General features: G+C 47.2%; 1 protein-coding gene across 1 annotated transcript in view; it reads right to left on the bottom strand.

The window, feature by feature from the left end:
• The window catches only part of TMC3 (transmembrane channel like 3), a 152,626-nt gene that overhangs the window by 114,403 nt on the left and 11,959 nt on the right, over positions 1–26,264 (bottom strand). The window contains exon 3 of the mRNA XM_073568572.1: positions 4,795–4,870. Coding sequence (XP_073424673.1) covers positions 4,795–4,870 — 76 coding nt within the window. The remainder of the gene's footprint in view (positions 1–4,794; positions 4,871–26,264) is intronic.

Here is a 26,264-nt window from a genome sequence, read left to right as displayed (position 1 = left end):
AAATAAAATTTATTATTATTTATTATTCTGTCACCTTTATAAGCGACTGCATCCTGCAGTTTATCTCACCTTTCAGGTCTTCTATGCTGACCCCCCATCCTGCAGTATATTCTTTCTTTTCGCCTGTCTACATAGAGAACATCCTGCAGCACAATGTTCTTTTTGGTAATCCGCTCATAGGCACACTGTGGCTGCATTTTATAAGCTCAACGCTGTAATAAAGGAGGATTTGCCCTTTTCATAACATCATCCCTCACAGGAGTAGCTTATTTCCTGGCAGAGCAGAGATATGCTGGCAGGAAACCAACTGAGAAAGACTGCACTGCCCACGATCGACTAGAAGCAGTAGAACCACACCAGGATGTTTTCAATGGTAACTAGAGGATAAATAGATCCTGGTTGAACATTATTAGGGGAGTACTACGTACAAAATGTGACAAATTTAAAAATTAGTTACATTGGCACAAATTAATAATAACCATGACTTATAAAGTATTGAACCCCATTGGGAGTTTTTGGGGTTTGCTACCTCATAACTTGGAATTTTACTGGGTTTATTTTTTTAGCAAGGAAAGTGTTTCCAGCGAGCGTTGAAGGAACAGTAGTAGACGTTTTAGCAAAAAAACCTCAATATTTAATGAATCAAAAATGTTACATATTTCAACATGAAAAAGGCATCCGCCGAAACCCATAGTATTAAAGCTGTGTGCCCACGTTGCGTTTTTTAAGCGTTTCTGCCGCGTTTTTGCCGCTGCGGAAATGCTTAAAAAATGCTAGCAAAACGCATCCCCATGCAATTCTATGGGATTTCGCAGTTGCTGTGCCCATGCTGCGGATTTTTCCGCTGCGGAACCACATAGCGGTAAATCCGCAGCATGTCCATTAATTTGGTGGAATCGCAGAGATTCTGCCACCATAGGATTGCATTGAAACACTCACTTTACGCATGTGGCTATGCCCACCATGTGTAAAGTGAGCGCTTCATGTGCAGATGGTACCCAGGGTCTGGAGGAGAGGAGACTGTCCTCCATGCCCTGGGTACCATATTCCTGTAAAAAATAGAATTAAAATAAAAAATAGGGCTATAGTTACCCTCTGTCAACCCCGCAGTCCTCCCGGCCCCCAGCAGTGCTGCCAGCAACTTCCGTTCCCAGGGATGCATTGCACAAATGACCTCTGCAGCATCAATAGTAAAAAGTTGGTCACACTTGTCAAGCACTATGCTTGACAAATGTGACCAACCTGTCAATCACTTTTCCAAGCGCTGCTTCAAATTGCTTAGAAAAGCGCTAGCATTCTGCAAGATAAAAACGCTTGCAAAACGCTTGTGTTTTACGAGAAAACACATGCGTATTCCGCATGCATTTTACCCGCGGCGGGGAGCTGTGGAAATGCTGCGGACAATTCCGCAGCATTTCTGCAATGTGGGCACATAGCCTAAGGGAGGTCAGGGGTGAATTTTTTGTCTATATATGTAACATTTTTGATTCATTAAAGATTGAGTAGATTTTTTGCTAAAACGTCTACTACTGTTCCTTCAACGCTCACTGAAAACACTTTCCTTGCTTGGATACAGCTGTGCTTAGTCTTGACTGAACTACATCTGTGCTGGAACGTTTTAAAAGGCCGTCATAGTGGTGAGCTGAAATTTAATATTTTTTCCTTGCTTTTTTTAGGGTTTGCATCAGTTAATGTAAATATCATGCCTACAACTGTGAACATTTACTTTATTGTGAAGCAAACAACAAATAGGACAAAATAATGAAAGTGTGCATAACTATTTACCTCCCTAAAGTTGGTACTTTGTAAAGCCTCCTTTTGTGGCAATTACAGCTGCAAGTAGCTTCGGATAAGTCTCTATGAGCTTTCCACATTTTGCCACTGGGATGTGAATATACTGACAGACCAGGCGACACCTAAGGGGGTTTTACACATAGCAATATCGCTAGTGATATCGCTATAACATCACCGATTTTGTGACGTTATAGCGATATCGCTAGCGATATCGCTATGTGTGATACTTACCTCCGACCGGCTCCCCCACTGTCCATCGCTGATTTCTCCATTTCTCGTCGGGCACTTCCTGCTGGGCTTCCTGCTGACGCCGACGAGCGACGCGTGGAGGCGGGCGGGAGGACGTCAGGATCGCTGTGTGTGAAAGGTGAGTATCGGGCGCTGCTTCGCTGCTGCATCGCTGTGAGGTCTGCCTGTGTGGCAGCTCACTAGCGATCATTTAGCGATGCACCAGCGATCCTGACCGGGTCGGATCGCTGGTGCATCGCTAAATGTAAAGTGGCCTTTAGATTGCACACAGGGGGACTTCCTTTCGCTAAGCATGTGACTTATGAAGGTAATTGCTTGCGCCAGAAATTTTTAGGGGCTTCATCGCAAAAAGGGCTGAATACATATGTACATGCCATTTTTTAGTTATTTCATCTCATACATTTAATTTATGCCTATATTTTTCTCACTTCACTTACTTAGAATATTTAGTGCTGATGTTTCACACACAAATCGGATAACAAAAAAATTTAAGCACAGGTTATAATGTAACAAAATATGTAAAAAGCCAAGGGGGCGAATACTTTTGTAAGCCTCTGCACATTTTTATAAAATTATAAGTGGAAAAAGTGGAGAAAAATGCACATCCAAATTTTTTGATTAAAAACATTCAAATTTTATTCCATCCTGATTAAAAACACAGCATGTCATATCACTACTTATATTTCATAAAAATAACCTGATGCGTTTATGGCGTGTAGCCACCCTCAGCAGGCAATATGATTATGAACTTGGTAAGCCCTGAAATTTTCATGTTTTTCCATATATGGCAAATTATTATAAAACCACATTGAGATTTTGGGGATGATCCTTTAAAAAAATTCTCAACTGTGATATAGGTAAATAACAAGATTAAGAGAGCAGTTGATCAAAATAATTACATATAATTCTTGACTTTTTGGAAAAAATGAATCTTGAATGTATTTCTGTATCTTTAGCACAATTTTTATACTAAGCAAAACTATTTATGGATCAGCTGATCATCATTTAATATACACCAATTTTTAGTTGTATTTCTGTGAATCGCAACAGATGCAGCAGGAAATCGGTCCTTCCACATGAAACTTTTCATTAAAAAAATTAGCGTGCTTTCAGGGAAACAGATTCATGTGCCTATAATTAAGAGCTGTGCCAGCTGCATTGGTAATTGATTAATAAAAAAAGTTCTTAATTAAATGATTGTAATAGATGACTATCTCACTTAACTATAGTCTGCCATTTTACTCAGATGCAGTGACAATGATAACTTTGATAATAACTTAATACTGCATCAATCCCAAAGGGCCTCATGTTGTGGAGCTCTTTCATCTATGGGTAGACAGGTTCCTTTTGGAGCATTATTCATGTAGTGTTCTCTATATATCATGTATATCTCTAAAACAAATCATGGTTAACTGTCAGAAAACAAGACTGTAACCTCTGGCTATCAGCACAGATGTTGGGAGTGAATCCTCCACTGTATATGTAGGTCCACAGAGAGTGACATATATATTGCTCAAAGAAATAAAGGGAACACAAACAATCTGTTGCAAATGGAATAGTGTTCCCATTATTTTTTTTAGCAGTATATATAACTAGATGGAGGCCCGATGCTATCGCATCGGGAGAGCGGTAATGTCACGATAGGGGCAGGCTTTGCAGCGTTGAGAATCTCTCCCCCCATGTGCTCACCCACTTATTCACTCTCTCTTTCCCCATGTGCTGAGTTCTCCCGTCTGTGCTCTCTTCTTTGACCTGTCTAACCCATGTACTATCCCCCTTGTCTGCTGTCTCTCTCCTTCCTGTGCTGTGTTCTCCCCTCATGTGCTGTCCTGTTTGAGCTGTCTCCCCCCTGTGCTCTGTCTGTCTCACCCCAATGCGCTTTCTCACTCCCCCATCTGCTGTCTTCTCCTCTCATGTCATCTCTTGTTTGGCCTGTGTACTCCATCACTAAACAGTCAGTGCACAGCATGTCAGGAGGAATTTCTATTTAAAGGGGCTTTCCCATGAAGGAAAATTCATTTTAAAAATTGTCGGTGTCTGACCGTGTACAGAACATACCACAGCTCCTGGGCAGGGGAAGAAGCAAAACACAATACTGACATTAGAGCAGGAGATTGCAGAGGATACATTTTGTGAGGTAAAATATTGTTTAAAAACATAGAGATATTTTACATCACAAACTGAATCCTCTGTGATCCCCTCTGTAATGTCAGTTTTGTCTTTTGCTTCCTCCCCTGCCCAGGAGATGTGTTATGCTCCGTACATGGTCAGACACAGACAATTTTTAAAATGAACTTTCGTTTGTGGGAAAACCCCTTCAATGTGACCGGCATCCTCTGCCTGCAGACACGTCGTGCATCTGCCACCGGGATCAGCCGAATGATTCACAATTTACGCAGGTGCAGTGGTGACGGTGTTCCGCTGGTGGTACTGCGCAAGAGGCTGCGTGAGTGTGTGAGTGTGTATGTGAATGTATGTGTGAGTGTGAATGTTAGTGTGAATATGAGTGTTTTAGTGTGTGTGGTGTATACAGCGTATAGAGTGTGTGTGTGGTGCGTCGGTGTTCTGCTGGTGGTACCGCGCAATAGGTTGGTACCAGAAGCAGTTTCCATATTGAGGCACCCATCACTTGGGTGTCCCAATATGGCGGTCGGTGAACTTCCTGCACTTGGAATTCTGGGATACAATGACCTCTGGACAGAACAGGAAATGAAAACATTGCAAGGCAATTATATAAATAGATTGCCTTACCTCTGCTCCAGCTGCTTGATAACCTCTTGTTCTGGTAAGTCGTCCTTCATACTTCAGCACAATCTCTTTAGCCTGCCTGTGAGACAATCAACAATCACAATTCATTATTAGGTCATATGAAAGGGAGCCTGTGACATCGGATAATGCTGTTAGCACGCAGACTTAGGGTTAATCTTCAGATTAATAATGCTAGGAAGGTATTTGGCCTCTGTCCTGAAAGCGCAGCTCCTGGGAGAAAATGATCTTTATTCCACCTTGAGCTGCCGGCTTTCAGTCATACAGACGTGCCAGCATGGAAATAGTCAGTGCTCACAGTACTGTGAGCGGCGGCTGTAAGCACGGCTTGGCACTCAGTGCAGAGCTTGCTGTCAGTCACAACGATGGGGTGTACTTGCAGTGATCACTAACAGAGCTGGAAGCAATAAATGTAGCTGTGTTATCTGACGTAACAGGATCCCTTTAACTAATACTACAAACTGAAATTTTTTTGGTTGTTCTAAAAGTTTCTTCAGACTCAATACAATACAATACAATAGTTTGATCTAAAAAGCTTGTTAAGTGAAGGAAAGTAATATTTCTGTTCCCGAAACAGTTCCAGTCCATCCAGCCTGAATTGGGCCCTACTCGTCTCTGAATCCCACTTGTACCTGCCTGAATCCCAGTCCTTCCCATAACGGTTCCTGTTCCTCTAGTCTGAACTGTACCCGCTCGCCTGCCTGCCAGAGTGACAGCTGTGCCTGCCTGCCTGCCAGAGGGTCAGCCATGCCTGCCTGCTTTCCAGAGTGTCAACAGTGCCCGCCTGTCCATCAACCATGCCCGCCAGTACTTGCCTGTCTATACATCAGTTGGGCCAGATAGTATATCTACAGTACTTGCCTGCAACTATTGTTACAGTATCCTGTCCCCTTGGGGTTCAGCTGCTACTGCCAGACGTCGCCCTGCAGTGGTACCTGGCAGTCACCTGCCGCCGCACAAGCCTGAGATCACTACTAGAGGCTCCAGCAAACACCAAGGTAGCTGCTTAGTCATGCCCCTCCAGCGTGAGTCTGGTTTGTGGCACAGTGAGGTGAGAGCATTACACAGCGGGAGCTATAGGAGAAGGAAACAGAGCCTGACACTGGAGCTAGGACAGTTGAGTTACAGGAGGCTAGTACTAAAAAATTGAAACCTGGTAAGGCTCCTACTACTTTTTAATATCGATTTGTTTAAATCTAATATTGAGTAGAAACTTGTTTTCTAAGAAAGACAAATAAAGGTTATCTTTAAAGATTCACACTTCACAATAAGTTGTAGTGACATTGTGACTAGCTAGAGCCGTGTTATGCATAGAAATCACAAGACCCCTTACCAAAAGTTCTAATTGGGCTCACCTCTAAAATATATATATGTATATATCTACCGACATATATACTATATATATATTGTAGATATTCTCTCTATCTGGTAGTCATTAGGCATTCAGCATTAGATAATGGGTTGTTTCTCTCTTCAACTTAAAGATATGTCCAGTCTTGTCAGCTTAAGTGAGCTGATGGCCTTAGGCCTCTTTCACACTTCAGTTTTTTACAATCAGTCACAATCCGCCAGGTTTTGAAAAAAAACGGATCCGCAATTTTCTTTTGAGGATCCGTTTTTTTCCCCATTGACTTACATTGTAGGCGGATTGTGACGGATTGCCGTCCGTTGCATCCGTTTTTTTGGCGGTTCCGCCAAAAGTTCCTGTCTGTCACCATCCTCAAAGATTTCAAAACGGAGCTTGTAACTTTTTTTTCTGTGGCGGATCCTCCAGACACTCATTGAACCCGAAATTCTTTCTCGGTGCTGGTCTCTCTCTCTCTCTCTCTCTCTCTCTCTCTCCCTCCTTTTCCAGGCCGCGATTCCTTTAAAATTCTTCATTTGTCGGATCCGTCAAAAAAACGGACGGGTGACATCCGTTGTCATCAGTACTAAAACGGATCCGCCATCCGTCCTTTTGGCGGATCTTGACTGATGCAAAAAACTGATGTGTGAAAGAGGCCTTAGATGAACACCTAGCCTGTTTATATGCAGAGCTAGCCAGGGGTACTAATCAAATCCTGTAAAGCGTAGATGTAACCACAGCCTACCTGGCTTTGCTACATACCTAACCCCCCACTTTGCCCAAAGACTGGGCACCATTTGCCAACACACACAACCTATATGGATGACAAAATACTTATTTCATGCTATAAAATGCTATTTAATTATTTAAAAAACATATAATGCGGTTTTCATGTTGTTTTGTAAGATTCTGTCTCTCAAAGTGGAAGTGTACCTACAATAAAAATTGCAGACCTCTCCATTCTTTGTAGGTGGGGAAACTTGCAAAATTGTCATTGTATCAAATACTTATTTTCCCCACTGTATATACACATATACATAGAGGAAATTTATATGCTTGAGAAAGGTTCTCAATTGAACCAAAACGTTGCTGACCCTGAATGGGCTATACAATAACTTTTTTCTAATCTTCTAAATAGAGTGCTGCCTTCAATTTATTTTTAGCTATCTGGGGGATTGGTAAATGCTAGGATGGATTGGCTCCGCCTCCTATATTAACTTATGTCTGTTTGTCAGTGCTGCTTCTTTGCTTCTTTTATATATATATATATATATATATATATATATATATATATATAGTGACAGGGTCACTGGCACGGTATATGAGGGGAGATATGTGTCACTGTGCATAATGGTGTCAGTGATGTGAAACCACAGTTTCTCCTCCAGTATGGTAAAAAATTCAATAAAGGAGTCTGTGTGATTATTTCAAATTAAGGACTTTATTGGGTCTATGTCTTTATTTATCATATAACTATAAGATTAGTAATGGATAGGCGTCTTAATGACACCTCCCCATTTCTAATCCGTGAGCTTGATGTCACCAGACAATACAAAAGTGACATCAACCCCACAAATATTACCCCACTTTCCACCACTACAGGGCAAGTGTGAAGAGCAAGGCTAAGTGCCAGAATTAGCGCATCTGAGGCGGCTGTGAGCTGATGTTTTTAGCCAATATACATGGCCCCTTCCCAGGCTATTAATATCAGTCCGCAGCTGTCTGCCTAGCCTTTGCTGGCTCAATTTTATAGGGGGACCCCACGTCAATTTTTTTCTGGGGTTACCCTGTAAAATAGCCAGTAAAGGCTAAGCAAACATCTGTGAGCTGATAATAATAGCCTGGGAACCTTTATGGCTATTGGCTCCTTCCCAGAATATTATCATCAGCCATCAGCAATCGGCTTTCCCTCTGCTGGTTATGAAATTTATGTGGGAGCCCACGCAATTTAAAAATTTTTTTTTCAAATAAACAGATATTACGTTTTACGCAAATTTTGTGTGTATCTTTTATTTAACTCTTTTATTCAACCATTTTTGTTGTGAACACTTTTGACCTGACTTCTGAGTTTGAGCTCGCTCTGGTGGTTGCTGCAGGTAATGGAGCTGGTCGGGTTGACAGAAGTCAATCACCTGAAGAGGATGATTGGAGGTCAGGTATTACAGACTGGGAAAATTTAAGTCAGCAAGCTTCCCTCAGTTGTTGCTGGTGATTTGGTTTTCTTCCTGTGCATTTTGAAGTCCGCTTTCCCCCTGCTTGGTCCTGCATCATTCAGATAAGCTATTTGTTTGCTGGAATCTTTTTATATTTGATTCAGTTTTTACCTTTCTCTGCTTTCTGCTTTGCTGTGTGGATTCAGCATTGTTCCCTGCTGGGACCTGTGCTGGACCGCGTTCCATATGCCACAGCTTATGTCAGTCTGTTCAGTATTGCTAGTCCCCTGTTATATCAGTATCTTTTGTTTTGCTTCCAGTTCACACCAGAATTCTGATCTAGTGGTGGAGAGTAGAGTTGAGCGAAACGGGTCGAAAAATTTCAAAAGTCGCCGACTTTTGGTAAAGTCGGGTTTCATGAAACGAAACCCGACCCTAGGGTGAGGTCGGCCACGAGCTTGGCGACTTTAGCGCTAAAGTTGCGTTTCAAAAGTTTGTTTTTCGCTCTTTTTCAGCCAATCAGGATCCACGGACACTGTGGGCAACGTGATGACATAGGCAGGGGTCACCACCATCTTTGAAAAGGGCATGCAAGTGATTGGCTTGCTTTAGGGGGCGTCACAGGGGGTATAAAAGGGCGTGCACACCGACCGCCATGTTACTCATGCTGATCTCAGAATAGGGAGAGCTGCTGCTGCTGCTGATTCTGTAGGGAGAGCGTTAGGCAGGGAAGAAGACACCAAAAACTGCTTCTGCTGCTAGCGATTTTGCCTGTACAACACACCAGTCACTGTGTGTGCAGTGCAAGTGGAGGCTATATTTTGCTGGATCAGCTGTGTTGGTTGTTAGGCTGCCTTATAAGGCTTCCTGATAGCTGCATTGCTGTTTCCCACTGCTCTGCAAACTGCTTTTTTAAAAGCAATCCAAATTGTTTTTTTTGTCCTGGTGAGGTACTGAGCGTGCATTTTTCCACACCGTACAGCGGTGTACGCTCCTCACACAGTACTGTGTAACGGCTGTTATCACGGCCACAGTGAAGCTATCTGTGTGTCACTCTGTAAGAATAAGTCGAGGACATGTTCCGTTCTTACAGACCTACACCTTCTAGTTTTGTCTGCTTTTCAAACAGTTAAGTATATTTGCTGTTTGATCACATTCAAAACTATAGAGACACAGCGCGTGTCAGTCCGTATACTTAAAAAACACGGAGCTTGACAATTTTACGGACACCGGACAGCGGTGTACGTGCACGCTGCTCTCTCAGTACCATGTAACGGCTGTTATCACGGCCACAGCGAAGCTATCTGTGTGTCACTCTGTAAGAATAAGTCGAGGACATGTTCCGTTCTTACAGACCTACACCTTCTAGTTTTGTCTGCTTTTCAAACAGTTAAGTATATTTGCTGTTTGATCACATTCAAAACTATAGAGAGACAGCGTGTGTCAGTCCGTATACTTAAAAAACACGGAGCTTGACAATTTTACGGACACCGGACAGCGGTGTACGTGCACGCTGCTCTCTCAGTACCATGTAACGGCTGTTATCACGGCCACAGCGAAGCTATCTGTGTGTCACTCTGTAAGAATAAGTCGAGGACATGTTCCGTTCTTACAGACCTACACCTTCTAGTTTTGTCTGCTTTTCAAACAGTTAAGTATATTTGCTGTTTGATCACATTCAAAACTATAGAGAGACAGCGTGTGTCAGTCCGTATACTTAAAAAACACGGAGCTTGACAATTTTACGGACACCGGACAGCGGTGTACGTGCACGCTCCTCTCTCAGTACCGTGTAACGGCTGTTATCACGGCCACAGTGAAGCTATGTGTGTGTCACTCTGTAAGGATAAGTCGAGGACATGTTCCGTTCTTACAGACCTACACTCTATGGAGATTCCTATTCTGCCCAATTCTATATACACCTTGTAGTTAGTCATACACTAGCCAATTTCTGCCTGTAACATAGCGGTGTGATAGTAACTGGGCCTCACACAATCCAACAGTGTCCACAAGTGTGTTCAGAAATTCTACATCTCCCCTGTCCTATAGTGACATTTTTCACACCTACAACTTTGAGCCTGTGACATAGCGGTGTGATAGTAACTAGGCCTCACACAATCCAACAGTGTCCACAAGTGTGTTCAGAAATTCTATATCTCCCCCGTCCTATAGTGACATTTTTCACACCTACGACATTGAGCCTGTGACATAGCGGTGTGATATTAACTGGGCCTCACACAACAGTGTCCATAAGTGTGTTCAGAAATTCTAAATCTCCCCTGTCCTATAGTGACATTTTTCACACCTGCGACATTGAGCCTGTGACATAGCGGTGTGATATTAACTGGGCCTCACACAACAGTGTCCACAAGTGTGTTCAGAAATTCTACATCTCCCCTGTCGTATAGTGACATTTTTCACACCTGCGACATTGAGCCTGTGACATAGCGGTGTGATATTAACTGGGCCTCACACAACAGTGTCCACAAGTGTGTTCAGAAATTCTACATCTCCCCTGTCCTATAGTGATATCTTTCACACCTGCGACATTGAGCCTGTGACATAGCGGTGTGATATTAACTGGGCCTCACACAATCCAACAGTGTCCATAAGTGTGTTCAGAAATTCGACGTCTCCCCTGTCCTATATACACCTTGTACCTTGTTTAACATTACTATATAGTTTGTGGGATTTTGTGTACATTTTTACCAAAAATGAGGAAGGCTGGTGGAAGAGGCCGTGGAATTGGGCGGGGGTTGCCAGCTGGTAATGATGGTGTTGGTGGTGGATCTGATGGTAGTGGCAAAAGCAAAATAGGACCGAATGCAGGAGGTGTTGAGCCTGCGTCATTGTCTGGCTCCACAAGGCCTCGAAGGCTTAGTTTTCTAGGAGTTGGCAAACCGCTTTTAAAGCCAGAGCATCAGGAAAAAGTTTTGGCTTACATTGCTGACTCAGCCTCCAGCTCTATCGCCTCCTCTTCTGAAGTTGTAAAAAATAAAAGCACTGAGTCGTCATTGGAGGGTCATGTTCATGAACCACACCTTTCCTTGTGTCCTTCACCCCAACCAAGATTGAAGGATGACGCAGGCCATACAACTGATTACTCCATGGAGCTGTTTTCACATACCATGCCTGGGTTATCAATGAAATGGTGAATTACCCAGGTCAAGATGAATCTGACATGGAGTGCACTGATGCACAGCCACTGATAGATGATTCTGCTGGTACATTCAGTCAGAGCACTACATTGTCCTCGCAGTGTAATGAGCCAGATTCTGACCCTGATGAGACTCAGGTGCCCCTTCCCGCATACTATACCACCATACACGGTGACACAGAGGAAGGTGCACATGACATTGAAGAGGAGGTGATGGATGACCCAGTTGTTGACCCAGATTGGCATCCATTGGGGGAAGAGGGTGCTGCTTCCAATAGCTCAGATGAGGAGGAGGAGCATCCACAGCAGACATCGACATCGCAACAGCTGTTATCTGGCAGGCCCGGAGCACTGCAAAGACAAGTTCCAAAAATCAAAAGAGTTGCTGGACAGCTTGTCCAGACGGTCAAAATAGCACAGCGTGCAAGGCCACAAAATGTCTTCCAAAGTAGGAAGAGTGCAGTGTGGCACTTTTTTGAACAAAATCCTCATGATCAGGCCAAGGTTATCTGTAAGAAGTGTGCAAAGACCTTTAGCCGAGGGAAAAATCTGAAAAATTTGAATACCAGTTGCATGCTTAGACATTTAACCAGCATGCACTTGCAAGCGTGGACACAACACCAAACCTCAAGTACCACATGTGCAACTGATCACAAAGAAGGTAGTCAGCAACGCTACATTGTTTCCCCCACTGTAAGCCCACTGGTTAGCACAGCAGCAAATGTTGAGGTGTCGTTGCAAGGCCAAAGTTGTCAGGGAATCCCACTGTTATATCAACGAAAGACTGAATCTAGGCAATCAGAAAGAACACCAACTCCATCACCATCATCAACCCTCTCTCAGTCCGCCCTGTCCACCGCTAGTTCCACCATATGCAGCTCTCAAGTCCAGCTCACCCTCCCAGAGACTATGAGTAGGTCAAGAAAGTACTCAGTCTCTCATCCGCGTACACTGGGTTTGCCAAACGAATCTCATTAGAGATGATGCCCTATCGGTTGGTGGAAAGCACAGCTTTCCGCGAACTCATGGCCTATGCAGTACCACGCTATGACCTACCCAGTCGCTACTTCTTCTCTCGCAAAGCCATCCCAGCCCTCCACCATCATGTGAAAGACCGCATTGTCCATGCACTCAAGCAGACAGTGAGTGGAAAGGTGCACCTCTCAACAGATGCATGGTCCAGACGGCATGGCCAGGGCCGTTACGTGTCCATCACTGCGCACTGGGTTAATGTGGTGGATGCAGGGTCCACAGGGGACAGCGGTGGTGGGACAGTGCTGCCTAGCCCACGGTATAGGAAACAGTTGGCTGTAGGCGTTCGACCCTCCTCCTCCAGAAGCGAAAGCTCGTCCACAGAGCGCAGTCATACGAGCACTCCATCTGCAGCTGCCACTGTTGCACACGAGGTGTCCCCCTATCGAGCAGCTAGTGGAAAGCGTCAGCAGGCTGTGTTGCAGATGATGTGTTTGGGCGACAGACACACCGCGGAGGTGCTGGCCGAGTAGTTTCAGCGACAAACTGAGTCATGGCTGGGCAGTATACATCTTGAGGCAGGCAAGGTAGTTAGTGATAGCGGCCGTAATTTTGTGGCAGCCATAGCCCTTTCAAAACTCAGCCACATACCTTGCTTGGCTCACACCTTGAACCTGGTGGTGCAGTGCTTCCTCAACAATTATCCGGAGTTAGCAGCCCTGCTCCAGAAGGTGTGAAGACTGTGCGCGCACATCCGCCGGTCGCCTGTACACTCCATTCGTATGCAGAAGCTGCAGCGATTGCTCCACCTTCCCAACCACCGCCTCATTATCGACATTGCAACAAGGTGGAACTCCACCCTGCACATGGTTGAGCGGCTGTGCGAACGGAGGCAGGTCATAATGCATTTGTGGGAGGATACACGGCCAGGCACTTTGAGAGCAGACATGGAGTTGACAGGTGTGCAGTGGTCGAAGCTGAAAGACCTCTGTAAAGTCCTTCAGTGTTTTGAGGAATGCACACGGCTGGTAAGCGCAGACGACGCCATCCTAAGCATGAGCATCCCACTTATGCGTCTGCTCATGCAAACTTTGACGCACCTTAAGGAGCAGGCGTCTGCAGCCAATGTTGACGAGGAGGAAGAGGAGGAGGGAATCCTTGATGACATTCAGCCATTGTCTGCTCAGGGACCTCTCCTGGACGAGGTGGAGGAAGAAGAGGAGGAGGAGGATGATGATGGGGATGATTACTTAGGGGAGAAGGATGCATCTCGTGGGGCAAGTGAAAATGTTGGCGTGGCAAGGTCTGGTACAGGGTTTGTGCGTGACTGGAGGGATGTGGATTTGCCAGAAAGTGCTCCTCCAACCAGCACTCGCAGTGCATCATTGACACCGGGAACATTGGCCCACATGTCAGATTATGCCTTGCAGATCCTAAAAAGGGACCCCCGCATTGCCAAAATGATGAAGGATGACGACTACTGGTTGGCCAGCATCCTGGATCCACGCTATAAAGGCAAATTACAAAACATCATGCCACACGAGAACCTTGACCTAATATTGGCTAATAAACAAGCAACTCTGGTAAACCGGTTGGTTGAGGCATTCCCAGCACACAGCAGCGGTAATGGTTCTCACACGAGCCATATGGGCTTGGCAGAGGTGTTCGTGGTGCACACAGCAGAACTGGCATTGGAGACAGGGGTTTCATGACAATGTTGTGGACTGATTTTTCAAGTACCGCTCCCACAACTGGTAATACTGCACCGATGGAAAGAGACAGGAAACAGCAGTTGTCAACTATGGTTACAAACTACTTTTCCACCCATATCGATGTTCTCCCGCACAGGTCATTCCCCTTTGCCTATTGGGCCGCTAAACTGGACATCTGGCCTGAATTGGCACAATATGCCTTACAGGAGCTCGCTTGCCCAGCTGCAAGTGTGCTATCGGAAAGAGTCTTCAGTGCAGCTGGATCAATCCTGACAGAAAAAAGGACCCGTCTGTCAACCCAAAATGTGGATGATCTAACCTTCATTAAAATGAGCCATGCATGGGTTTCCAAGGGTTTTGTCCCACCATCCCCTGATGACACATAGGGTGACAGAAAAATGGCTTGCTTTGGTCCTCCTCTTCCTGGGACTTGAACAATTTCGCCTTTTGCATCAGCTGAATGTCCAGCATCAACATATGCCACTTTCTAAAACTCCCTAACTGTGCTGCCTCCCCCCCCATGGCCGGGGTCACCACCTAGCGCACGAAACCGTGCGAGTGCCGTTGCCCTGGACAGGTGGGTAGGCCGACTCTTGGGTGCGGGCACTGGCACATGGTCCCTCATAGTGCAATCAAGTGTCTCTGACGGTGGTGGTGCACACCCGCCGTCAGACACACCGCCGTACTATGAGGGGCCCAGTGCCAGTACCGACGCCCACGAGTGGGCCCCCCTTGCTTGGGCAGGGCCCCAGCATTTGCAATCTTTACCTCTCCCTGCTCCTCCGCTGTGTAGTCTGGGCCGTCAAATCCATACTGGGCCTGACACCGTCTGAGCCTGCCTCCTGATCTATAGACATATATTTTGAATGTGTACACTATGCTATCCATACATGTTATCCAGGGATACGGTACCCTTTCTCACCTTTGTGCAATCACGTGTAATCCATACTGGGCCTGACACCGTCTGAGCCTGCCTCCTGATCTATAGACATATATTTTGAATGTGTACACTATGCTATCCATACATGTTATCCGGGGATACGGTACCCTTTCTCACCTTTGTGCAATCACGTGTAATCCATACTGGGCCTGAGAACGGCTGGCGAGCTGTTAAGCAAGCTACAGCACCTGTGGTTTGCACACGTAAGTTTTTCATTTTTTCAGGAATGACGGTTAGGCCTATTTCCGGAACTGCGGTTGACCTGCACTTACTGGGAAATCATCGTTCGCGGGTAATAATTGTAATCCCAGATCCCCATCACTAACGTTGTTCAGCGGGTTATCTGCACCTGTAAGCGACAAACGCTGGCCTTTTCAGTGTAGCGCACATGCAGCCACGGACATGTAAGGGCATGACACACCAGTTATTGGCCAATCTCATGTGCCAGAGCCTCGCGTGTCCCGCTAGTAAGCCGGACTCGGACCGCGGGGCATGACGGAGTCTCATTCGTTAACGGAATTAAGCTTGCAATGTGTGCATCTTTTTTGTGGCTGGATGGTTGAGGTTGCCCATGTTGAGTCAAATTACGCCGTAAGCTCCACTCCTGGTGGTGCCCTTCTGGACATTCCTTTAAGGTTCAGCTTTGCAACCATACTGCCCACGTAAAACAAACACTTTGCCTTCATGAACGCTGTTTGGAGGGTCGTGACTCGTGGGAATAATGCCGCCCAATAAGTTAACCTGCTAGAGAGATCCTTCGTTGCTCCCAAGCATGACATCACACTCCCTAGGAGGAAGGTAATGCCAATGTGGCGACCATACTCCTGGGGGCGACACAAGTGCACTGATGCCCAGCCACTGCTCGATGAATCTGCTGGTACATTGACCCAGACCACTACATTCCCCTCGCACGCTACACGGCCTGAATCTGACCCTGATGAAACTCAGGTTACCCTTCCCATATACAGTTCCATCTTACACGGTGACAAAGAGGAAGCTGCAGATGAAAGTGCAGGTTCGGTACACCCGCCGTCAGACACACCACCGTACTATCAGTGGCCCTGTGCCAGTGCCGTCGCCAATGAGTGGGCCCCCCCTGCTTGCTCAGGATCACAGCACTTGCAAGGTTGAAATACTGTGCAGTGAGATGGAAGATGGGGACGACGAGGAGTCCAGACTAGTACAGGGATTCCCTAGCGAGGAGACTTATTTCATTGTTTTCAATGTTGGGACAGCAATTTTTGGGGAGCACTATACTCTAGAGAATGATAGATGGGGCCCACCATACACTGGAACATTCCAAAGGTGGACTTCACCCTTTCTTGCTTTAGGCTTAGTTAACTCTTTGGCTGTGCCGAGGCGTCTAGGGCATCGTAGGTACGTCCCATGGCTAATTCTAGCTGTGTTGTTAGTTTTAGGGGTCTGCAATCCGCTAAGTTACCAACCTTTCTGGTTTTCTGGTTGCCTAGCTTATTCCCTGGCTATCCTCCTTGGTGACCTAATCATAATGTAATCACATGTAAAGCGCCATTTATTCCATGGCGCTTTACATGTGAAAAGGGGTATACCTAATAAAAACGAGTAATGTAATCTTAAATAATGCAAGTCGTGACTGGTACAGGAGAAGAGAGGACCCTGCCCACGAGGACTCACAATCTACCAGGGATGGGTGAGGATACATTAGACGAGGTTAAAGCTGGTCGTGCAGTGGCTTGGTCAATCAGTGGTTACTGCAGGTTGTAGGCTTGTCAGACGAGGTAGGTCTTCAGGTTCTTTTGAAGGTTTCTCTATTAGGCTAGAGTCTGATATGTTGTGGTAGAGAGTGACCGAGTAGGGGTGATGCGTGGGAGAAATCTTGTATGCGATTGTGGGAAGAAGAAATAAGAGGGGAGTAGAGAAGGAGATCTTGTGAGGATCGGAGGTTGCGTGTAGGTAAGTACCGGGATACAAGTTCCGAGATGTATGAGGGGGACAGGTTGTGGATGGCTTTGTATGCCATGGTTAGGGTTTTGAATTGGAGTCTTTGGGTAATAGGGAGCCAATGCAGGGATTGACAGAGGGGAGAGGCCAGAGAATAGTGGGGGGGACAGGTCGATTAGTCGAGCAGCAGAGGTTAGACTAGATTGGAGGGGTGCAAGAGTGTTAGAGGGGAGGCCACAGAGCAGGAGGGTATCTGTCCCCTCTGTCATACATATCAGACAGATACCCTCATATATATATATGAGAGAGAGCTCTGGCAAAAATTAAGATACCACTGCAAAATTTTCATTTTGTCTGATTTTTCTCTTTATAGGTGTTTTTTTGGGTAAAATGTAAATTCATAGAATCATAGAATGGTAGAGTTGGAAGGAATCTCCTGGGTCATCTGGTCCAACCACCTGCTCAAAGCAGGATTCACTAAATCATCCCATACAGCTGTCTGTCCAGCTTCTGTTTGAAGACTTCCATGGAAGGAGAACTCACCACCTCTCGTGGCAGCCTGTTCCACTCATTGATCACTTTAACTGTCATAAAGTTTTTTCTAATATCTAATCTGTGTCTCTTCCCATTCAGTTTCATCCCATTGCTTCTAGTCTTTCCTTGTGCAAATGAGAATAAAGATGATCCTTCTACAATGTGACAGCCCTTAAGATATTTGTAGACAGCTATTAAGTCTCCTCTCAGTCTTCTTTTTGTATGCATTCCCAGATCCTGCAACTCTTCCTCATAGAACATGGTTTGCAGACAGGTCACCATTCAGGTCACTCTTCTCTGAATTTGCTCCAGTTTGTTGATGTCTATGTAAAATTTGGTGCCTAAAACTGGACGCACTATTCCAGATGAGGTCTGACCAAAGAGGAGTAGAGGGGGATAATGACTTCACGTGATCTAGACTGTATGCTTCTGTTAATACATCCCAGAATTGCATTTGCCTTTTTTGCTGCTGCATCACACTATTGACTCATGTTCAGTTTATGATCTATTAGTATACCCAAGTATTTTTCACATGTGCTGTTACTTAGCCCTATTCCTCCCATTCTGTATATGCTTTTTTCATTTTTATTGCCCAGATGTAGTACTTTTCATTTTTATCTGTTAAAAACCATTATTTTAGTTGCTGCCCACTGCTCCAGTTTATTTATATCTTTTTGAATCCTCTCTCTCTTCTCTAGCATTAGCTATCTCTCCTAGCTTTGTGTCATCAGCAAATGTAATGTTAGGGACGGTGGAACGCACTAAATATTAAATAACAGAAAGTGCGTTCGCCGCCCGAGGTCCACCGTGCAGAGGTGTTAAACTGCTGCTATATAATGGCAGACGCACAATATGGTGGTATGGCACACGCGGGTTGAACGTCACCCGGCGTGCGCTGGCGATCTCTGTTATTATCACAGAGGTGCCTAAGACATAAACATAAATGCCGAGCCTGTTGACCTCACAGGTCTCAGTGGTGTGCACGCACGGTATATGGTCACAGGACTAGGCCCAAGACTCAGGGTAAAAGTCCGTCAGACCTACCGTGCATGCGGCGTTGCTACCGCGGATGCCAACAAATGCTGCTGACTGCAGCGCGGCGACTGATCCAGCTGCAATACGACAATGCCCAAGAGGGGGCGCATTGTCGGACGCTAGTTCTGTGAGATGTGCACTGTGGCCTGTAGCGTGCCACTGGCTGACGCAGACTCTATGACTAAGTCCCTATCCACACATGTAGTATCAGAAGGAGGGGATCTTAATGAGTCAGGTACATGCATCCATCATCTTTCACACAGATAGCAACTAGAGTCTATACTAGCGCATGGCCGAGCGGCCATGCGACCCTTTCATAGCCGGGACCTTCCGGAAGCTTCCAGATCTCTGAGATGGACCAATCAGATCTGGAGAAGGACCTGAGCATGTGCCTCTCGATCTCCAATGGGAGATCGTCTCGTGAGCATGTCCAGTAGCGTGACGGGAGGACTTAGCCTCTGGAGTGGCTTGCTGCAGAGCAGGCTGCGCTGCTAATGCTGGCCCAGAGGTGGCAGCAACAACCAGACCCACAGAGCTGGTTTGAGCAGGGTGTCTGGAATGCCGGGACTGCTGTGCAGGCTCCTGAGCGGTCGGTGGAGAATGGGAGACCGCTGAATGCAAGGCTCTGGATTCCTGCTGTGCAGTTGCAGTAACCCGACGCCTAACATTACCCCCCCTCCTAGGGCACCCTTCCCTCTGAGCCTCGCTACGCTCAAATGCTGCGATCAGGAGCGGGGCGTGGATGTTCTCCACTGGTTCCCAGGTCCGGGCCTCTGGGCCATGACCCTTCCAGTCCACCAAATACAATTTTTTGCCATGCACAATCCTGTGTCCCACAATGGCGTTGACCTCAAACTCGTCCGAAGACAAGTCTGATGTCCCGGCAGATGACTCAGAAAACCGAGCCATGTGAACAGGCTTGAGAAAGGACACGTGGAAGACATCAGAGATGGCCAAGTGTGCTGGAAGTGCCAGACAGTAGACCACTGAACTGATCCACTCGAGGACCTTGAAGGGACCAATGTATGGTGGAGCGAACTTGGAGGACTCACCCCGCAGCCTGATATTTTGGGCAGAGAGCCACACCAAGTCGCCAGGGGCAAAAGTTGGAGCTGGGCACTGATGTGTGTCGGCGAACGCTCTCATTCTCTCTTTAGAGGCTCGAATAGCATCCTGGGTGTGATCCCAAATGTTGCGATCTTCCACTGCCCAGTCTGCCACCCTGGAATCAGTGGAAGATACTGGCATCGAGACAGGAACGAGCGGATGCTGGCCATAATTAAGAAGGTACGGCGTCTGACCAGTGGAATCAGCCACTGCATTATTCAGGGCAAATTCAGCCCACGGTAGTAAGGATGCCCAGTCATCCTGCCTGGCAGAAACAAAATGTCGCAGGTACGTGACCAGAGTTTGATTGGCTCTCTCAACCAACCCGTTTGTCTCGGGGTGATAGGCGGAGGACAAGTTTAGCTCGATACTGAGAAAACTACAGAGCTCCCTCCAAAACCGAGATGCAAATTGGGGACCTCAGTCACTGACTATTTTGTCCGGCATACCATGCAAATTAAATACATGCTTTATGAACAGTGCGGCGAGACCGCGAGCGGAAGGCAGCCGCGCGAGTGGCACCAGATGCACCATTTCAGAAAAATGATCGGTGACCACCCAGATGACCATGCTGTCACTGGACTTGGGCAGACCGACCACAAAGTCCATGCCGACCATCTCCCAGGGTCTGTCTTCCACCGGCAAGGGATACAGTAACCCAGCCGGCCTCTGCCTTGAAGACCTGTTCCAAGCACAAGAGACGCTTGCTTGAATGTACTCATTAGTGTCCCGAGCCATGTGCGGCCACCAATAAGACCTTGCCAGGAGTTCTGTGGTCCGCTTAATGCCAAAGTGACCACCCACCCTGGACGCGTGTGCCCACGCGAGGACCTCTGGTCGCAGGCGAGGAGGGACAAAGGTCTTGCCTGGCAGTACTGCCTCAAGAGCAACCGGAGCCACGGTCCTCAGGCTCTCAGTGGGGACAATTAGCCAAGGCTCAGCCTCCTCTTCCTCTGCTGAGACCACCGAGTGTGAGAGAGCATCCGCACGGACATTCTTCTCTCCAGACAGATAGTGCAAGGCGAAGCGGAAGCGGGAGAAGAAGAGTGACCACCTAGCTTGACGAGAGTTCAATCGCTGGGCCGTTTGTAAATAGACCAGGTTTTTATGGTCAGTGTACACCTGAAAGGGAAAGCAGGCTCCCTCCAGGAGATGTCTCCACTCGGAAAAGGCCAATTTCATGGCCAGCAACTCCCTGTCCCCGATGAAGTAGTTCCTCTCCGCCGGTGAGAAGGTCTTTGAGAAAAAGAAGCAGGAATGCTTCCGACCTTGAGCATACTTCTGGAAAAGGACTTCTCCTGCACCGACAGATGAGGCATCCACCTCTAGGATAAACGGTTTATCCACATCGGGACGGTGGAGGATAGGAGCGCCAGCAAAATGGATCTTCAGAGAGGAGAAGGCTGTGGAGACCTGCCCTGACCAAACCTTAGGATTGGCTCCTTTCTTGGTGAGAGCAACCAAAGGAGCTACCAGTGTGGAGAAGTGGGGAATGAACTGACGGTAATAATTAACGAACCCCAAAAAGCGTTGCACCGCTTTCAGAGAATGGGGCTCCTGCCAGTCCATTACTGCTTGTAATTTGGCAGGATCCATAGCCAACCCCTGGGCCGAGATGATGTAGCCCAGGAACGGCAAGGACTCCTGCTCAAACTGGCACTTCTCCAGCTTGGCGAAGAGATAATTCGCCCACAAACAGTCGAAGACCTTGCAGACGTCTCTCTGGTGAGAGGTCAGATCTGGAGAAAAGATGACGATGTCTTCCAGACAGACCACCACCGAGGTAGAGAGCATATCGAGAAAGACGTCATTTACGAAGTCCTGGAAGACAGCAGGCGCATTACAGAGGCCGAAGGGCATGACCAATTATTCATAGTGGCCATCCCTGATATTAAAGGCTGTCTTCCACTCGTCTCCTTCGTGTATGCGGATCAGGATGTACGCCCCCCGTAGATCCAATTTCGTAAAGATCTGGGCCCCTCGCAACCTGTCAAACAACTCAGAGATCAAAGGAAGAGGGTATTTGTTTTTCACTGTAATGGCGTTGAGACCACTGTAGTCAATGCAGGGGCGCAACTCTCCGCTCTTCTTCTGCACGAAGAAGAACCCTGCACCAGCCGGTCGACACCGACTTTCTGATAAAACCTCTTGCCAGGTTCTCCCGCATATATTGTGACATAGCCTCCATCTCGGGGAGTGATAGAGGATACATGCGGCCTCTAGGAGGTTCCGCGCCTGGCAATAGATCTATCGGGCAATCGTAAGGACGGTGCGGAGGAAGCATCTCGGAAGATTGTTTGGAGAAGACGTCCGCATACTGCCGGTAGCGTCTAGGAAGCATGGAAAGATCCGCGGGCACCTCTGTGGAGGTTACTTGAACACTGCCCCTCATGCACCTTCATTCACAGTCCTTGCTCCAACCCAGTATACTCCCTGAAGACCAATCTATATGAGGGGAATGGCAACAGAGCCAGGGAACTCCGAGAAGCACCTGGTCGATGCCATCTGGCAAACTGAACAGGGACAAGGTCTCATGGTGGGATGGTGAGATTGAGAGCCCTAGGGGTGCTGTCTGGTGGGTAACCTGAGATGGCAAAGGCGCACCATTAACCACCCTGATGGTCAAGGGTTGGGGAAATAACACCAGCGGAATAGCGTGCTTTTGGGAGAAGGCCGAGGACATAAAGTTCCCTTCTGCCCCGGAATCCACTGTGACCTCTACCTCCCAGGTGGACGTCCCGCTATCTAACGTCCCTCGGAATACCGGTTTGGGGGAGAAAGGTTTCATATCAGATAGACCCCCACCTACGACCGCTGTGGACACGTGTTAGCCGAGTGGCCAAACTGCCGGCACTGGTAAAAGTGTGCGGGGCTTCGAACCGGAAGCGGCTTGGGACCGGTGCAAGACACCTCCATGGGTTCAGAAGGTATAATCTCCTGAGTGGGAAGCTCTAGCAGCTCGGAGAAAGTGGGAGACAACTTAACCCTTTGTCTGGATTGTGCATGCTCCAGCCCGTGCTCCGTAAACCGGAGATTAATGCAGGTGGAAATGGCAATCAACTCCTCCATACTTACGGGGACCTCTCTAGTAGCTAGAGCATCTTTGACATGCTCTGCTGACCCTCTCCAGAACACAGGGACGAGTGTCTTATCTGGCCACTCCAGCTTGGAAGCCAGTGTCCGGAAACGGACGGCGTAATGGCTGACTGAGAGGGATCCCTATATTAGGGCTAATAGCTGGAGAGAGGTGTCGTGAGTGACCCGTGGTCCCAAAAAGACCTGCTTTAAGGACGTTAGAAACTGAGCAGTGCTCAGAACCACGGGATCATCACGCTCCCACAATGGCGTAGCCCACTCTAACGCCCTGCCCGACAGGAGGGAGACAATAAACCCCGCCTAAGGCCGGTTTCATATTTGCGCTTTATGGCGCAGCGACGGCCTGTGCACGGCCGCCGCTAAGCCCCGCCCCCTGCCGGCTCCCTGCCCGCCCCATCCGGTCATCGCCGCCTACTAGCGCACATGGACGCTTGCGATCTGCGCACCCTATCTTTAGCATAGGGTGCGCAGATTGTGCGCTGGCCATGTGCTAGCAGGATTTTTCCGTGCGCTGCGCACTTTTGAAGGTGCTCCGTGCGCGCCGAAATGCAACATGCTGCGTTCGGCACACACGGGCGCACCTTCTAAAGTGCGCAGCGCACGGAGCACCTTCAAAAGTGCGCAGCGCATGGCAAAATCCTGCTAGCACATGACCAGCGCACAATCTGCGCACCCTATGCTAAAGATAGGGTGCGCAGATAACAAGTGTCCATGTGCGCTAGTAGGCGGCGATGATCGGATGGGGCGGGCAGGGAGATGGCAGGGGGCAGGGCTTAGCGGCGGCCGTGCGCAGGCCATCGCTGCGCCATAAAGCGCAAATGTGAAATCGGTCTTAGCCCGCTCTGTAGGGAACCGTGCGGCTAGTAGCTCAAGCTGAATAGAGCACTGGCTCATGAAACCCCTACAGGTGGCGCTGTCACCCGAAAACTTGTCGGGCAACGGGAGACGGGATAAAGTCGGTGCAGGTGTGGGTGTGGGCATATGAGAGACAGCCTCTGCAACTGCCTGTGCAGCGGCCGCAGTAACCTTCGCAGCTGAGGTGGGACTCTCAAGAGCCGCCAACCTGCCCTCCAGCTGCCGAATGTACTGCAGTAGTTGCTGCTGGTCCGCCATTACTAGCCAGACCCTGGCGCTAGTATAATGTTAGGGACGGTGGAACGCACTAAATATTAAATAAAAGAAAGTGCGTTCGCCGCCCGGAGTCGACCGTGCAGAGGTGTTAAACTGCTGCTATATAATGGCAGACGCACAATATGGTGGTATGGCACACGCGGGTTGAACGTCACCCGGCGTGCGCTGGCGAGCTCTGTTATTATCACAGAGGCGCCTAAGACATAAACATAAATGCCGAGCCTATTGACCTCACAGGTCTCAGCGGTGTGCACGCACGATATATGGTCACAGGACTAGGCCCAAGACTCAGGGTAAAAGTCCGTCTAGACCTACCGTGCGTGCGGCGTCGCTACCGCGGACGCCAACAAGTGCTGCTGACTGCAGCACGGCGAATGATCCAGCTGCAATATGACAATGCCCAAAAGGGGCCGCACTGTCGGGTGCTAGTTCTGTGATATGTGCACTGTGGCCTGTAGCGTGCCACTGACTGACGCAGACTCTATGACTAAGTCCCTATCCACACACATAGTATCAGAGGGAGGGGATCTTAATAAGTCATTCGCAGGTACATGCATCCATCATCTTTCACACAGATAGCAACTAGAGTCTATACTAGCGTATGCCGAGCGGCCATGTGACCCTTTTAAAGCCGGGACCTTCCGAAAGCTTCCAGATCTCTGAGATGGACCAATCAGATCCGGAGAAGGACCTGAGCATGTGCCTCCCAATCTCCAATGGGAGATCGTCTCGTGAGCATGCCCAGTAGCGTGACGGGAGGACTTAGCCTCTGGAGTGGCTTGCTGCAGAGCAGGCTGCACTGCTATTGCTGGTCCAGAGGTGGCAGCAATAACCAGACCCACAGAGCTGGTCTGAACAGGGCATCTGGAATGCCGGGACAGCTGTGCAGGCTCCTGAGCGGTCGGTGGAGAATGGGAGACCGCTGAATGCAAGGCTCTGGATTCCTGCTGTGCTGTTGCAGGAACCCGACGCCTAACATGTAATCAGTGTGCCCTCAATTCCTTCATCTAAATCATTGATAAAGATGTTGAACAATACAGGGCCCAGGACAGAACCTTGTGGTACCCCACTTGAGACATTCTTCCAACTGGATGTGCAGCCATTTATGACCACTCTTTGAGTCCAATCACTAAGCCAGTTATGAATCCACCTAACAGTTGCTTTGTCCATTCCATACTTAGTCATTTTTTCAATAAGGATGGTGTGAGATACTTTGTCAAATGCTTTACTGAAGTCAAGATATACTATATCTACAGCATTTTCCTGATCCACCCAGTCAATGATTCTGTCATAGAAGGAAATTAAGTTAGTCTGACATGACTTATTATTTACAAACCCATGCTGACTCTGATTAGTCACTTCATTCTTATCCAGGTACTTACATACATGTTGTTTAATAATTTGTTCAAAGATCTTTCCTGGTATAGAATTCAGACTCACCAGCCTCCAGTCTTCTGGGACTTCTCCTGTTCTCCATGAATTTTCAAAGATTATGGAGAGTGGTTCAAAAATTTCTTCTGCTATCTCCTTCATTACTCTGGGGTGTAATTCATCTGGACCTGGAGACTTGAGTTAATTTATGTTAGCTAAGTGTTTCCTCACTATCTTTCTGTTTATAGATATCTGTTTATAGATATGTAAATTGCTCTTTTATTCTATAAACTACTGACAGCATGTCTTAATTTCCAATCACTTAATTTTGTATTTATTTTCAGAAAATGAGAAATGGTGAAAATAACAAAAAAATACAGTGCTTGCAGACCTCAAATAATGCTAAGAAAACAAGTTCATAATCATCTAGAAACAACAATACTAATGTTTTACCTTGGGAAGAGTTCAGAAATCAATTTTTTGTGGAATAACCATGATTTTTAACCACAGCTTTCATGCGTCTTGGCCTGCTTTCCACCAGTCTTTCACACTGCTTTTGGGTGACCGTATGCCACTCCTGGTACAAAAATGTAAGCAGTTCTTCTTTGTTTGATGACTTGTGACTATCAATCTTCCTCTTGATTACATTCCAGAGGTTTTTAACGGGGTTCAGGTTTGGAGATTGGGCTGTCCATGATAGGGATTTGATGTGGTGGTCCTTCATCCACACATTGATTGACCTAGCTGTGTGGCATGGCGCATTTTCTGGCTGTAAAAAACAGTCCTCAAAGTTGGCGAACATTGCCTGAGCAGAAGGAATCAACTGTTTTTCCAGGATAACCTTGTATGCGGCTTGATTCATACGTCCTTTGTAAAGATTAACCTTAAATTTCAAAGTGGTTGCAAGACACTGTGGCTTGTACGCCTCTCCAGGTCTCCATCTAACCATTAGATGACCAGATGTTGGGCAAAGCTGAAATTT

The sequence above is a fragment of the Dendrobates tinctorius genome, unplaced genomic scaffold (genome assembly GCF_039654945.1).
Source record: "Dendrobates tinctorius isolate UK_male_01 unplaced genomic scaffold, ASM3965494v1 ptg000022l, whole genome shotgun sequence".
NCBI classification, from domain to species: domain Eukaryota; kingdom Metazoa; phylum Chordata; class Amphibia; order Anura; family Dendrobatidae; genus Dendrobates; species Dendrobates tinctorius.
The sequence above is the reverse complement of the archived record's forward strand: the minus strand, read 5'-3'. Positions and strand labels throughout refer to the sequence as shown.